The sequence below is a fragment of the Indicator indicator genome, chromosome 32, assembly GCF_027791375.1.
Source record: "Indicator indicator isolate 239-I01 chromosome 32, UM_Iind_1.1, whole genome shotgun sequence".
In the NCBI taxonomy this organism is placed as follows: Eukaryota; Metazoa; Chordata; class Aves; order Piciformes; family Indicatoridae; genus Indicator; species Indicator indicator.
Window position 1 is genome coordinate 8486345 of NC_072041.1, and position 15788 is coordinate 8502132.

At 55.7% G+C, this 15788-nt stretch overlaps 1 protein-coding gene across 1 annotated transcript; it reads right to left on the bottom strand.

The window, feature by feature from the left end:
• Positions 1–975: 975 nt before the first annotated feature.
• ECE1 (endothelin converting enzyme 1) lies at positions 976–13294 on the bottom strand. Its single transcript, XM_054394910.1, has 17 exons — positions 13199–13294; positions 12138–12276; positions 10854–11066; positions 7950–8074; positions 6471–6683; positions 5391–5582; positions 4710–4852; positions 4513–4627; positions 4185–4295; positions 3882–3980; positions 3690–3767; positions 3221–3324; positions 2451–2561; positions 2274–2341; positions 2014–2204; positions 1822–1917; positions 976–1152 (listed from the first exon to the last, which is right to left on the bottom strand). Exons 1-17 carry the CDS (start codon positions 13283–13285, stop codon positions 976–978), a joined length of 2262 nt encoding a protein of 753 aa, XP_054250885.1. The 5' UTR covers positions 13286–13294.
• Between the last annotated feature and the right edge of the window lie 2494 nt (positions 13295–15788).

The window sequence follows — 15788 nt, forward strand, 5'->3', positions numbered from 1 at the left end:
GCGAAGCAGCGGCAGGAGCAGCCTGTGCTTGTCTGGGGAAGCTGCTGGGCCAGGAAATCCTATCTGAGCCCACTCCAGAGAGGACAGGAGGGAGAAGCAGCTGCATCACCCATGTTGTCACCACCTCAGTCACATCTTTGGCACATGTGTTCCCTTTGCACTCCGAAATTAAAGCTGGTCCCAGGAGCTGCAGCATCCCTGCAGCGTGTCCCCAGCTCACTATCCCGAATTTCCCCATCACCATCCTCTGAGGATGGCCCCTCCAGCAAAAAACCTGGGATCGGGGGCTAGCACCCCCAGCCTCACCCAGCTTCCCTGGCCAAGGGACTGTCACCAGAGGGAGCTGCACCTACAGCTGCACTGAGTTAAAAAAAACAACAAATAAAGAATTAATAAATATACTCATCTTTTCCTAAAAAAAAAGGCTTTCAAATGCATTTTCCCTGACATTTTCCAGTGTATTCCACAAGGCATGAAAAAAAAAAAATAGAGAGATTTCCCCTCCCTCCCTCCCTCCCCACCCCCACTGCAAAAAAAAAAAAAAAAAAAAATCTTCAAAATATTTTCCATCCTCATGTGCTCATCTTTGGAGAGAGGAAGGTTCGTCGGTGTGCTGGGCCACGCAGCCAGCCCGGGCGGCATCGCGGCGTTCCCTTTGTCACCTCCCAGCAAGAGGCCTTCAGCCGGGGCGCTGGCTCGGGCTGGAGCATCCAGTGTGGCAGCAGGGGGCTGTGGTGCCTCCACACGTGGCCCAGTGGTGGTGTGCAGAACCCCCAAACCGAAGTCATTTCCCAAAGGAGCGAGGGGGGGTGAGGAGTTTCACAGTGGATCGAACCTTGGCCGCCACCGGCGCTGCCGAGCACTGGGCAGCGCGGTGCACGGAGAAGTGGTTTGAGCCCCTCGGGAGGAGGCCCTGCAGGACATCCAGCTGGCGGCGGAGGACGAAGAGACCGCGGCTGGGACCCCTGGAGCCCATCACCAGACCTCACACTTCTTGGGGGGGTTCATGGGGGAGCCGAGGGGGCAGGCGAAGTGCTCGGCGAACTCGCGGGAGTTGGAGACGGTGCCGATGACGCGGAAGCGCGAGGGGCTGTGGGGGTCGGTGATGAGCCCCTCGTGAGAGCTCTCGGGCGTGCGCACCGAGCACCACACCTGCAACGGAGGCCAAGAGGAGTGGGCACCATGGCTGCCACCGCTGGAGCCCACGGGCCCTACGGGAGGGATTTCTGGAAAGGGCTGGGAGTGACAGGATGAGGAGCAATGGCTTTGAGCTGGGAGAGGGGAGATTGAGACTGGAGACGAGGAAGAAATTTGGAGCGAGGGTGGGGAGAGATTTAAACAGGTTGCCCAGGGAGGCTGTGGATACCCCCTCCTTGGAGGTGGTCAGGGCCAGGTTGGATGAGGCCTTGAGCAAGCTGGGCTGGTGGGAGGTGTCCCTGCCCATGGCAGGGGGTTGGAACTGGATGAGCTTTGAGGTCCCTTCCAACCCAACTCATTCCATGAACGTGTGAACCTTGTGTGATGGCTACCAACAGCTCAAGCTCACTTTTTGCCTGCATGACCCTTCTCTAGCTCTCCACCCACCATGCAGCTTCTCCGGAGACAACCACAAGACTCCACTTGGTGCCAGACTGAACCTTCCTGCTTGCACGATGGGCACCAATGCAGCTGAAGCTCCAGCTTTGTCTCAGTTTTTAACCAGCAACCACCCCAATCTGGCTCTACACCCACCACAGAGCTTCTCTGGAGACCTCAGTTGTGCTGCCTCCACCCCTCAAAACTTGAGCATCCATCCCTGCTGCCCACCACCGAGTGACCTACCTGGGCAAAGCCAACAAAGAAAAGCTGGTGGTTGGTGAGGCCAAGGGTTGGGAGGGTTTCCTCATCTCCATTCTTTTTCAGCCAGTTTTGATACGCCTGGAGACCAGGGAGCACAGCAGGCATAAGGGACAGCACCGATACCACCGGACTGTGCCACTCACCCCAGCCATCTCCCCAGCCCCATGGTCCTACCCTGTAGGCAGCCTTGAGGCCCCCATTGTCGGCGATGTTCTCCCCCAGGGTGTGTTTGCCGTTGACGGCCTCGCCGTTGACGCTGTAGTTGCCATACTGCTCCACCATGCACTCTGTCTGCCTCTTGAAGGCCTCCACCGAGGAGTTCTTCCACCAGGGCCGCAGGTTGCCGTCCTTGTCGTACTCCCGACCTGCCAAAAGCTCCTTCAGCACCCTGCCAGCCGCCCCTCCAGCAGCCCACCCCTGGGCCCTGGCCGTACCTTGGTCGTCGAAGGCGTGCGTCAGCTCGTGGCCCACCACCACGCCGATCCCTCCAAAATTCAGGGACCTGCCGGAGGGAGATGGTGACGTTGGGAGAGGCATGACACTCGGCCTCAGCTTTTGGGATGGGAGGCAACATGGGAATCTTGCCCCCCACCTTTTCCCTGGGCTCTTACTTGGGAGAGGCACGGGTGTAAAAAGGGGCCTGGAGGATGCCAGCAGGGAAGACGATCTCGTTCTTGGTGGGTGAGTAGTAGGCATTGACTGTTGGAGGTGTCATGCTCCACCTGCAGGGACAGGGACACAGCCAGCATGGCAGCACCAACCCAGCACCAATGTCATCTGCTTATGGTGCAGAGCCACCAGCCCACACTGAACTCCCCAGAAGCAGCGTGGTCTGATGGACTCCAGATCCAGGTGCTGCAGGTACTGTGGTGTCCCTGCTGAGTGCAGCAGGAGCTGAGCAGGGGACTGCTTGGGAACTGCTTGAGAGAGGCCAGTACAGAGCCACAAAGATGATGGAGTGGAACATCTTCCTCATGAGGAGAGCCTGAGGGAGCTGAGGGCTCTGTAGCTTGGAGAGGAGGAGCCTGAGAGTGACCTCACTGCTGTTGATAAAGATGTGCAGGGGGAGTGCCCAGAGGCTGGAGCCAGGCTCTGCTGGGTGATGCCCAAGGACAGCACAAGGGGCAGTGGTGAAGTTGAGGCATAGGAAGTTCCATGGAAACAGGAAGGAAAAGGTTTTCACTGCGAGGGTGACAGAACACTGGAACAGGCTGCCCAGGGGGATTGTGGAGTCTCCCTCTCTGGAGATGAAATTCAAAACCTGCCTGGATGAGTTCCTGTGTGATCTGCTCTAGGTGACCCTGCTCTGGCAGGGGGGTTGGACTGGAAGAGCTTTTGAGGTCCCTTCCAGCCCCTGACATTCTGTGATTCTGTGACTTACTGGTCCCGGTTTGGTGGCTTGCGGAGCTGGTCGGCAGTGACCCTGGCTGAGAAGTTGTAGAACTGCATGACGTTCTCGAAGTAGAGGTCAGACACAGCCTCATACTGCAAAGAACAAGGTGTGGTGATCACCCAGCTCTGCTCCTCCCTCCACGGCCGTGGTGGAGCCTCCAGAGCCAGCTGACTTACAGCCACTCTTGTTTCTCCTCCTCTCCAACATCTGTGGAGTCTCAGGAGGGCAATGAATCACTGTTACAAAACAGCTCCTCCTCTTCCCAAGCAGAGAACCCAACAGCCACAGCCACAGCCACCCCAGGACTGACCTCCAGCCCTCTGGGAAGCCCCCAGAGAAAGATCAGTGAGATCCTTCTGGAGGAAACCAGTACTGCCCCCAGCCCACAGTGATGGGCACATCCTGCACGTGCTAATGCAACAGGCAATAAGAGACCAGAGGATCCTATCTAACTCACATCATTAAAGACTTTATCCAGCTCCTTGGGGTCCATGATGAACTTGGGATAGCCAATCATGTTGTAGATGGCATCTGCCTGGGGGGTGACAAGGACCAAAGTGGGTTTGGTGAGGGAAGGATGAGCTGCCCCAGCTCCACCAACCTCCAACCACCACCCCTCTCCTCCCCAGCACTGCTGCCAGTGCCTCACCTTCTCCTTGGCCGATCTCCTCGTGTCCTCATCCATCCACTGCAGGGTCTCTAGGCTCTCCTCAAAGGCTGTTTTAATCTCTGCAATCATTTCCTCTGCCTGGACAAAAACAAGGTGGGCCAACATCAGGCTTCCCAGCCCAGAGAACTCAAGGACTCCTCACACTGCTGGAGGGGAAGAGGCCAGGATGCCGAGGTCATGCCAGCTGGTGGATGGCCCAGTGAATGGAGACATGGTGGACAAAAGGTGAGCAGGGAAATATTGATTGTCCCAACCATCCCCACTGCTCACTCAGGGACCTACCACCTGCTTGCTGTCTTCTGCAAAGGTGGCCTTGACGAACATGGCCCCCAGGGCAAAGCCCAGGTTGTTGTCTGTGTCACTGATGCAGAACTTCCAGCGTGGGAGGCAGGTCTGCAGGGGACAAGAGGTGCTTGTCACTCATGGCATGGCCAAACCCCCCTGACCTTCCGTATTCCCACCAGGAGATGAGGGCCACATCCATCCCTCTGTGCCAGAGCTACCATCCCAAAATCTGCCCCACATCCCTGTCTTTTGGATGCATCCTGATGGGGACTTCACTTAAAAACCTGCTGCTGGTTTAGTGGTGGTTTGGGGGCCCTGCCCTCACCTTCTTTGTCCCATACATCACTTCCATGAACTTCTCCTCAGCATCCTGGAAGCGCTGGTCCAGGAAGGGGCTGGTTTTCCGCACCAGGTTCCAGATCATGTAGTTGTTGAGCAGGCTGCAGTGACAGGTGGTGAGCAGGCAGCAGAACCAAACCTGCCCACCCTGGGCACCCCTCTGCACAGGCTGGGGGCTCTCACCATTTATCAGTGGCCAGGATGAGGTCAGAGACCTGCTCCAGGTACTCCTTGGCGTAGACCACAACGGGCTCTGACTCATTGAGCTCCACAGGGTAGAAGACCGTGGAGAGGAAGGGCATCCAGTCCACGGCCGGAGCCAGCTCCTGCAAAAGCCAGGCTGCTGCTGTGGCCTCAAACACCAGCAGAGGGAGGTGGCAGCCACTTCCAAGCTGGAAGCTGCAGCCTCAGCTGGATCTCTCAGACAGGGGCTGATGCTGCAGAGATGGGTTCCCACAACAGCAGCATCCTCCAAAGGTCAGAGGGGAGTAAACAATTTCCTCCCACAGAGGAAAAGAAAGTGGGGCGGGTGTCAAAAATGTTGACACAACCCATTAGGGCCTCTCTGGGGACACTGGGAGGTGACCAGGCTGACGTCCATCCCTGGACCACGGGCAGCAGCACTGGGATGGTGTTAGTGCCGCAGCAGGACAGCTACTGGCCTCAGGGGTGGTCCAGAGGCTGGGAGGAATGAGTCAGGGTGGGATTTCCCCAAGGAGGACACGAGCCAAGCTGTTGCACAAGAGCTTCCCGGGAGGTGTTGGCCAGCATCAGGCTCCCTTGGAGGAGCTGCGTCACCACCACCCCTCCGCCTGCCCTTCTTCCCCGAGCACTGCAGAGGAAGGAAGCTCCTCCAGCCCCTACCTTTAGCTCTCCAGCTGTCATTTTATGGTAGATGACCTCCTCATCCCGGTGCTTCTCCTGGGGGATGGTGATGTTGGCCAACGCTGTCTCGAAGTCCAAGATCTGCTGCATCTGCTGCCGCGTCGACTCCTCGTCGGTGCCCCCCAGGAACATCCCCAGCTGCACCATGTAGTTCAGGTACCCAGCCAGCACCTAGCGGGTGGAACAGGGTGGGGATCAGCAGGGTGGGCATCCAGAGGGACCTGGTCAAGCTGGAGAGGTGAGCCCAGGTGAACCTCATGAGGTTCAATAAGAGCAAGTGCAGGGTTCTGCACCTGTGCCAGAACAATCCTCACTATAAATACAGACTGGGGGAGGAGGTGATAGAAAGCAGCTCTGAGGAAAAGGATTCTGGGGTGCTAATGGATGAGAAGCTGGACAGCAGCAGGCAGTGTGAGCTTGCAGCACACAAGGCCAAGCACATCCTGGGCTGCATCCAAAGCAGCATTGCCAGCACAGCCAGAGAGGTGATTCTGCCACTTTCCTCTTCTTTGGTGAGACCTCACCTGGAGTACTGTGTGCAGGTCTAGAGCCCTCAACACAGGAAGGACATGGAACTGATGGAGAGGGTCCAGAGGAAGGCCACAAAAATGATCAAGGGGTTGGAGCAGCTCAGGCCAGGCTGAGGGAGCTGGGGGTGTTCAGCCTGGAGAAGAGAAGTCTATAGGGAGACCTAATAGCAGCCTGCCAGTACCTGAAGAGGGCTACAAGAAGGCTGCAGAGAGACTGTTTGCAAAGGCCTGCAGCGACAGGACAAGGGACAATGGCTTTAAGATGGAGAGGAGCAGATTTAGACTGGATGTTAGGAACAAGTTCTTTACTACGAGGGTGGTGGAACACTGGAACAGGTTGCCCAGGGAGGTGGTTGAGGCTCCTTCCCTGGAGGTGAGGCTTGACGAGGCCCTGAGCAGCCTGACCTCGTTGGGGATGTCCCTGCTGACTGCGGGGGGGTCAGACTGGATGAGCTTTGGAGGTCCCTTCCAGCCTGGACCACTCTGTGATTCTATGTCGGGTGCCACCCATCTGCCCTGACCCCCTCACCTTCTCGTTCTCCGTCTTGTTGAGGTAGTAGTCGCGCGAGGGCAGGCCGAGCCCCGACTGGTCCACCTGGATCACGTTGCTGTTGGAGTTCTTGGAGTCGGCGCTGACGTAGACGGAGAAGAAGGGAGAGGTGCGGTAGTGCGCGGTCACCTCCCGCAGCGTGGCGTTGAAGTTGTCACCAGCCCAGGGCCCTGTGATGTTCCAGCCACCCAGCTGGGCACAGACACCAACCAGGTGTTTGGAGTGAGGAAGAGAACCATAGAGTCGTTAAGGTTGGAAGGGACCTCTAAGATCATAGCATGGTCCGAGCTTGGAAGGGACCTCCAAAGCTCATCCAGTCCAACCCCCCTGCAGCCAGCAGGGACATCCCCAACTAGAGCAGGCTGCCCAGTGCCCTGTGCAGCCTCACCTTAAGTATTTCCACGGATGGGGCCTCAATCACAGCCCTGAGCAGCCTGTTCCAGTGTTCCACCACCCTCACCATGCAGAACTTCCTCCTGATGTCCAACCTAAACCTGCCCTGCTCCAGTTTCAAACCATTGCCCCTAGTCCTGTCCCCACAGGCCCTTCTGAGCAGTCCCTCCTCAGCCTTCCTGGAGGTCCCCTTCAGATAGTGAAATGCAGCTTGGCCAAGGAGGTCTCTTAAAGATGCAAACATCTCCAGGGATGGGACCTCAACTACCTCGCTGGGCAACCTGTTCCAGTGTTCCACCACCCACACAGTAAAGAACTTGTTCCTAACATCCAAACATCATTGAGTCCAACTTTCTACTCAACACCTCCATGACCACAAGACCATGTTCCAACGTGCCAGACCTATACCTCCAGGGCGGGTGACTCCACCACCTCCCTGGGCAGCCCTGTTCTATACATTCATTGATTGGTTTAGGTTGGAACGGACCTCAAAGATCATCCCCTCTGCCATGGGTACAGACACCTCCCACCAGTCCAGCTTGCTCAAGGCCTCATCCAGACTGGCCTTGAACACCTCCAGGCACCTCCACCTAAACCCTAACCCATGACCTCCTTGGGCAGCCTGCTCCCAAGTCTCACCACCCTGACACTGAAGAACCTCTCCCTCAGCTCCAGTCTAACCCTACTCTCTATCAGCTTCAAACCATTCCCCCTTGTCCCTCTGCAGCCTTCCTGTAGGATCCCTTCAGATACTCTCCACCCTCATGGTAAACACTTCCAGTGCCTGCCCAACTGGAGCTGGTGAGCCTCAATCATCCTGACTTGCTTAAACATTCCCCCAGTCCCAATCCTAAGGGAAACCACCTTCCAATGGGCTCGGAAGCCCAGGGGAGCCAACGACCTCCCTCTTAAATCCCAGCACCTCTCCGTGCCCAGCTGCTCTGGGGGGACGCCCTTCCCCAGAGCAAGGGGGTCTGGAGGGTGCTGGGGTGGCCAGGAATGAACTTTTCTTCCCATTTTGCAGGGGGAGGGTGGCTTTTCCCACAGGCAGGGGCCGGGACACACCTTGTGGATGAGCTCCACGAGCGGGGCAGCGCGCAGCTCCTCGATCTTGCTCTCGTTCATGCAGGCCTGGTAGTAGCGCTGCGCCTTGCGCTCCGCCTCGCTCGACACGTTGGCCGTGGTGTTCTCTGCACGAGGCACCCAGGGGGACAGGAGGAGAGGTCTGCTCACATGGGGTCCCCAGGACATCCCCCACGCACTCTTCCACCAGAGAAATGTTCAGCCCCATTTTTGCGGCAGCACCAACCCAGCACCAATGTCATCTGCTTATGGTGCAGAGCCACCAGCCCACACTGAACTCCCCAGAAGCAGCATGGTCTGATGGACTCCAGATCCAGGTGCTGCAGGTACTGTGGTGTCCCTGCTGAGTGCAGCAGGAGCTGAGCAGGGGACTGCTTGGGAACTGCTTGAGAGAGGCCAGTACAGAGCCACAAAGATGATGGAGTGGAACATCTTCCTCATGAGGAGAGCCTGAGTTTGCTGAGGGCTCTGTAGCTTGGAGAGGAGGAGCCTGAGGGTGACCTCACTGCTGTTGATAAAGATGTGCAGGGTGAGTGCCCAGAGGCTGGAGCCAGGCTCTGCTGGGTGATGCCCAAGGACAGCACAAGGGGCAGTGGTAGAAGCTGAGGCATAGGAAGTTCCACGGAAACAGGAGGGAAAATTTATTCCCTGTGAGGGTGACAGAAGCCTGGAGCAGGCTGCCCAGGGGGGTTGTGGAGTCTCCCTCTCTGGAGATGAAATTCAAGACCTGCTTAGATGTGTTCCTGTCTGACCTGCTCTAGGTGACCCTGCTCTGGCAGGGGGGTTGGACTGAATGATCTCTGGAGGTCCCTTCCAGCCCCTGACATTCTGTGATTTTCATAGAATCCTGGAATGGCTCAGGTTGGAAGGGACCTCAGAGATCTTAGAATTATTGAGACTGGAATAGACCTCTGAGATCATCAAGTCCAAGTTATGACCTAACACCACCACATGGACCAGACCATCTAGATCATCTCCTCCAACCCCCCTGCCATGAGAGGGAACCTCTCAGTTAGACTCCACTGATCAAGGCCTCATCCAGCCTGGTCTTAAACACCTCCAGGGGAGGAGGCAGCCACAGCCTCCCTGGGCAGCCTGTGCCAGAGTCTCACCAGCCTCACACTGAAGAACTTCTTCCTAAGCTCCACTCTAACCCTGCTCTGCCTCAGCTCCAAACCATTCCCCTTGGTCTGGCTCAGACACCCTCAGGAAAAGTCTCTCTGCAGCCTTCCTGCAGGATCCCTTCAGGTCCTGGCAGGCAGCTCTGAGGTCCCCCTGGAGTCTTCTCCTCTCCAGGCTGCACACCCCCAGCTCCCTCAGCCTGTGCTCACAGCAGAGCTGCTCCAGCCCTTGGATCATCTTTGTGGCCTCCTCTGGCCTCACTCCACAGCTCTGTGTCCTTCCTGTGCTGGGGACACCAGAGCTGGAGGCAGGATTGGAGGTGAGGTCTGAGCAGAGCAGAGCCAAGGGGCAGAATCCCCTCTCCTGCCCTGCTGCTCACACTGCCTGCTGGGCTGCAGGAGGGCACTGCTGGCTCCTGGGGAACTGCTCAGCACCCAGCACCCCCAAGTCTCTTTCTTCAGGGCTGCTCTCAACCCACTCAGCACCCAGCCTGGATCTGTGCCTGGGGTTGGCTCAACCCAGCTGCAGGACCTTGCCCTTTGACTTACTGAATCTCACACAGTTGGCACTGCCAAACCCAGGCTCCAAGGTGCTGACCATCACCTCCCACGATCCCAAGAGCATCCCACAGCCTCTAACCCTTCCTGGCCTCCTTCCCCCATCTGCTCCTCTGGAGCAGAAAGATAAAGAAAGGAAGAAACAAAAAGCATTTTTCCAGCAGCTCTGATGTTCCCAGCATCATCCAGCCCCCCACACTGCCCTTGCCCCCTTCCTGGTGCTCCCCAGCCCTGTTATTTCTTCCTGCAAGCAGGAACAACAAACTCATTTTTCTCCTCCACCAAACTGTCGTATTTTTTTTCTACTCCCCCCTCTAAAGTTCTGTTTCCCCAGAGGCTTTGGGGTAGGTTTTTTTTTTATTATTATTATTATTATTATTATTACTGTTTTCCTCATGACACAGCTTGCACCTTTGGCTTCCCAGCTGTGTGGGTTTATTAACTAAAGGTCCCTCAGCTCCAAGGAATTCAAGGAAATGCCAAGCACAACCACTTGGCCAGGGGCCTGCTCCCTTCTCCCGGTAAAAAAAAAAACAGGGAGAGAAGAACCCAGGGATTAAACCATTCCCACACCACCCCCCATCCTCCCTGCTCTTCCCAAACCTTCTCTCTGCAGAGCAATCAGCCCCAGCTCAGTGGGAATTGCTGATAAGGAGCCAGCTGTTTGCTCAGAGCTTGAACAAACCGTCCCTGCCAGTGCCTCGGATAAGCCGCCCGGCTCCGGTGTTCGCACGCAGAGCCCCAGCCTGGGACCCTCCCTCTGCCAGGGCAGTTCTGGCCAGATTGGCAGCCAGCCCCCTCCCCACACACACCCCCACACAAAAGGCTGCTGGAAGCTCTAGCAGGAGGAAAGCTCCACATCCTTGGGGTGATACTGAGCTGCTGCAGCCTCTGGGTGCAGGCTGGGGCACAAAGCATGAAGTTCCAAGCTGCCGGGAACGCTGCCATGGGGCTCGTGGAGCCAAGGCCAGGACCTTGCCTTTGCTCGGCTCAACGCCACAGTCAGAAATCCCAGAGGTACCCAGGAGAGCAGCCACAGCCAGGATCTGCTTCCCATCCTCCTCACAGCACGTGCCTCATGGATTGGTTTGTCACTGGAGTTCAAGTCTAATCTCACATCCCCACAGGCACATTTTCAGCATCCCCCAGATGCTCCCAGATGGGGCTCCTTAGCACCGTGGGGGTCCCACATCACCCCTGTACTCACCCAGCAGATGCTTCATGATGGCCTGGTTGTGCTCCCAGAGGTTGTTGAAGGTGCCCCAGCGTGAGTGGCCATCGGGGAGAGGATTGGCCTTGATCCAGCCCCCGCAGGCATAGCTGAAGAAGTCCTCGCAGGGATTCACCGCCCGGTCCAGCGAGCTGAGGATGGAGCTGGTGACGGAGATGCAGGCTTCTGACAGGCACACAGCAGGTGGCCCTGTGTGGGGGAGGGATGGACTCAGCTCCTCCAACAAGGAGCCACACTGGGGAGCATCCTGCCCCATCACAAAGGGTGTGGGCAAATATCCCACCTGGGGCCCAAGCAGCTCACTCTGTGCCTTAACATCCCACTCCAGGGCCAGCGATAGAGACGAGTGCCCTGCACCTGAGATCCCATCCCTAGGCAAGGGATGCAGGCAAGCATCATATCCTACACCCAGGGATCCCACTCTGGGGTGAAGGAAACAGGTGAGCATCCCATCCTGTGCTCAAGCATCAAGCTCCAGGAACCACAGAATCATTTTGCTTGGAAGAGACCTTTAAGATCAAGTCCAACCCTTAAGCCAGCACTAAACCATGGCCCTCAGCACCATGTCTCCAGGGCTTTAAAACCCCTCCAGAGATGGGGACTCCACCACCACCCTGAGCAGCCTGGGTCAGGGCTTGACAAGAAAAAAAAGTTGTTCCTTATGTCCAATTTAAACCTCCCCTGGGGCAACCTGAGGCCATTTCCTCTTGTCCTATCTCTTCTTCCTTGAGAGAAGAGACCAACCCCCACCTCACTGCAGCCTCCTTCCAGAGAGTTGCAGAGAGCCAGGAGGTCTCCCCTCAGCCTCCTTTTCTCCAGATTAAACAACCCCAGGTTCCTCAGCTGCTCCTCCCCAGCCCTGTTCTCCAGACCCTTCCCCATCTTGCTTGTCCCTCTCTGGACACACTCCAGCCCCTCAATGTCCTTCTTGGGGTGAGGGCCCAAAATCAAATCCAGAATTCGAGGTGTGGTCTCATCAGTGCCCCATACATGGGGACAATCCTGCCCTGCTCCTGCTGGCCACATTGCTGCTAACAGATGCCAACGAGCATCTCACCCTGGGACAAGGGATGCAGGTGACCACCTGTATTGTCCCCAAGCATCCCACCCGCACCTGAACACCCTGCCTGAAGAATCCCCCTGCGGGGTGAGGGACACAGCTGAGCATCCATCCTGAACCCACCCACCCCACAGCAGGGAACCCCTCAGCAACCCACCCTGGTCCAGGGGGTAGGATCCCCATGTGGTGTATGGACTTACTGGCTCTGTACTGGAAGATGAGACCCAGCAGACACGCGGCCAGCACCGTCACCAGCACCCCCACCAGCACCATCAGCTGCTTCTCGGTGCGCGTCCGCCCAGCCCAGCACCCAGGGCTGCTCCTCGAGCCAAAGTTCACCTGTGGGAAAAGCAAAGTGGTTTCCCCACTGCCAGAGAACCCCACAGACACGGCCCCCATGCTGCTCCCCACGGCCCGTGGCACGAGTTTGGCCCCCGGCAAGGGATCCAGCACTGGGAAAGGCGGCAGCTGCCTTCCAGAAACTGGCCAGGAAGGGCTGCACAATGGCAGGAAAGGGACGGGGCGAGCGCCTGGGCCAGCTCACCTGCTGCCCCAAACCATTCCTCGAGCACGCCTGGAACCCCCCCGATGCCCCCAGCCCCACTGCTGACGCCCCCAGCCCCACTGCCAGCAGCAGGGCAGGGTGGGGACTGTGGGGCTGGCGGGAAGGGCCGGAACAGGATACTCCCACTCAGCCGAAAAACATCCCCAGGAAACATCCCAAGCGGAGATGGCCCTGCCGGGGAAAGTAAAAACCCAGCAGAGCTGTGATTTGGGGGCAGAAAACACCACTCCAGGAGCAAGAGATGGGCCTGGGAGCAAGGCCACCACCGACACCATCGCCACAGCCCCAAACCTTCCCGGTGAGGCCGGAGGCTGGCAGCCGTGGGGGAGTTTTCTCGCCCTTTTAAGCTGCTTTCCTGCTGCTCAGGGAGGAATTAACCAAATCCCTTTTGTGTGGGGACAAAGCTGCCACCGCGGTGATAATTGCTCAGCCCAGCCACGCAGAGAAGGGGTTGGGAGGGTGGAAAAAGTGGGTTCAGAGGTGCTGCAAACAGCCAAGCCCCACAGACTCCACTGTTACTGCCTCCAAGCGCTGGAGCAAAGGGCAGCAGAGCCAACACGGCTCTGCCCACGCTGGACTTTGCCCCACAGAAAGCTGCTCCGAGGCAAAAAAACCTTCTGCAAGGCCCTTTGCAGCTTGCCAGGACCTAAAATCCTCTTTCCCCCTCCCCAGAAGGAAGTGCAGATGAAGCCCTACCTGGAAGCCGTTGGGGTAGCCATCGCCTTCGCTGATGGAGTCCAGTGGCTCTTCGTCATCCAGCGTCGCTCGTTTGTAGGTCGACATCTGCACGGGGAGATGGGCAAACAGGGGGGCTCAGCGGCTCGGGGCCGATGAAGAGGAGGAAGAAGGAATATGCACCCTCCGAAGACACCTCCTCTTGCAGGCAGCTGAATCCCGAATGGCTCCGGGGTAGTAAAAGCGCTGAACAAACGCCAGAGGAAGGTTATGGAAAGCAACAAGGGCTGGAGCCAAGAGCTGAGTGAAGCCCGAACCCGCCTCGCTTTCCCCCGGGGCCGGGTTGTGCAACCTCCCCTTCTCTTCAGCCTGGAAGAAAGCCGGGTCCTCCTCCACCCGCTCCCAGCCCCGAATCAGAGAGAGAGGGACCCCCAGGTTCCAGGGATCCCCGGTGTGCCGCCGACCTGAGACAGGCTGGCAGCAAAGGAAATGACTTTTCCCCCCGAAACCAGCAGCTCCGTGCCCACCTGCCAACCCTGCGCACCCCAAAACAGCCCTCGGAGCACCCAAAGGGCACCTTGAGCTGGGGCTGCCGACAGGCTCCCTCCTGGCTCCTCGTCCCACGGCTGTTATCTCTTGCCGGTGCCCGGCTCTTATCTCATCCCGCAGTAGAAAAACAAGGGAAAACCTCAGGGGTTGGCAGCCAGCCCTTATCGTGCCGCCGCCGTTTCCTTCCCCCCTGGCACAGCCCTGCCAGGCGGCCGGATTGTCTCCCCCGGGGAAACCAACCGTCTGCCAGCTGCTGAGGGGTGAGCCCCGCAACACCCACCCTGCCCCCAGGCCCCCGCTCACATCCTTTCCCCCCGGTATGGGACAGAGTGGGGGTCTACACCCATTGGGATGTCCCCATCCTGCTGCCATCAAGCCCAAAGGGATAGAGTTTATCCGAACCCAGCACGGCTGTGCCTCAGTTTCCCCTGGCAGGAAGGTGCATGCAATGAAACTGCCAGTTCTCAGCTCTGACTTCAGGAACAAACTTCCCAATCATCCCTTTGCACAATTAGCAAAAAATGCCATGCTCTTCCCAACTCCCATCCTCTTCCTGAATCCCAAATCACACCCTGGGTTTAACTAACAGAAAGCCTACACAAAGAAGAAAAAGGATTAAAAGAAAAAGGCAGTGTCCCCCCTTGGTTGTGCCGGAAACCCCTATTTCCAGACCCAAAAATCTCCCCCAGGTGCCCACCTCAAGCCTCCAAACCTCGAGGTGAAAAAGCTTTTAACTGCATGATGTTATCGCTGCTGAAATCTGCCTTCAAATGATTTCTTTTTTTCCATACCCTTTCACTTTTTCCCCTTGTTTTTGCACTTTGCACAGAAATTCCCAGCTCCAAGCACAATTCCCTGCTCACACCATAGGGGGGTCCCAGGAAGTCCCCAGGGCTCCAAAGCACCAAATTCCTGAGTCCCAGCTTCCAGCCAAGGCTTGCACTCAGTTTCCTGAGGAAATGAGGGGCTCTGGGGTGATGTTCCCCTACGCCTGCCTGCCCCGACTGAAAATAGGGGGAAAAAAAAGAAAAAGGCAGCAGGGAAAAAAAAAGAAAAAGGGTGGAAAAACAACAAAAAAAAAAAATTTAAAAGGGAGGGAAAAAAAGGAAAAAATAAAAAAGGGGAAAAGGCCAAAAATAACAAAGGAAAAAGAAAAATAATTTAAAGAAGGAAAAAGACAAAAAAATAAAAAGGAAAAAAATTTAAAAGGTAAAAAGGCAGAAGAAAAAAATGGAAAAGAGAAAAAATTAAGAAGAAAAAAAGAAGAAAAGGCAAAAAATGGAAAAAAGGAAAAGAAAAAAGGCAAAAAGAAAATTAAAAAGGAAAAAAATTTAAATAAAAAGAAAAAAAGAAAAAAAAGGCAAAAAATTAAAAATATAAAAAGGAAAAAATAAAATAAGGAAAAAGGAAAGAAAGAAAGAAAGAGAAAGAAAGAGAGAAAGAAAGAGAAAGAAAGAGAGAAAGAAAGAGAAAGAAAGAGGGAAAGAAAGAGGGAAAGAAAGAAAGAGGAAAAGAAAGAAAGAAGGAAAGAAAGAAGGAAAGAAAGAAAGAAGGAAAGAAAGAAAGAAGGAAAGAGAAAGAAGGAAAGAAAGAAGGGAAGAAAGAAAGAAGGGAAGAAAGAAAGAAGGGAAGAAAGAAAGGAAGGAAGAAAGAAAGGAAGGAAGAAAGGAAGAAAGGAAGGAAGAAAGAAAGGAAGAAAGGAAGGAAGAAAGGAAGGAAGAAAGGAAGGAAGAAAGGAAGGAAGAAAGGAAGGAAGAAAGGAAGGAAGAAAGGAAGGAAGAAAGGAAGGAAGAAAGGAAGGAAGAAAGGAGGGAAGAAAGGAGGGAAGAAAGGAGGGAAGAAAGGAGGGAAGAAAGGAGGGAAGAAAGGAGGGAAGAAAGAAAGGAAGAAAGGAAGAAAGGAAGAAAGGAAGAAAGGAAGAAAGGAAGAAAGGAGAAAATAGAAAGGAAGAAAGGAAGAAAGAAGAAAAAAGAAAGGAAGAAAGAAGAAAAAAGAAAGGAAGAAAGGAAGAAAGAAGGAAGGAAGAAAGGAAGAAAGGAAGAAAAAAGGAAGAAAGAAAGAA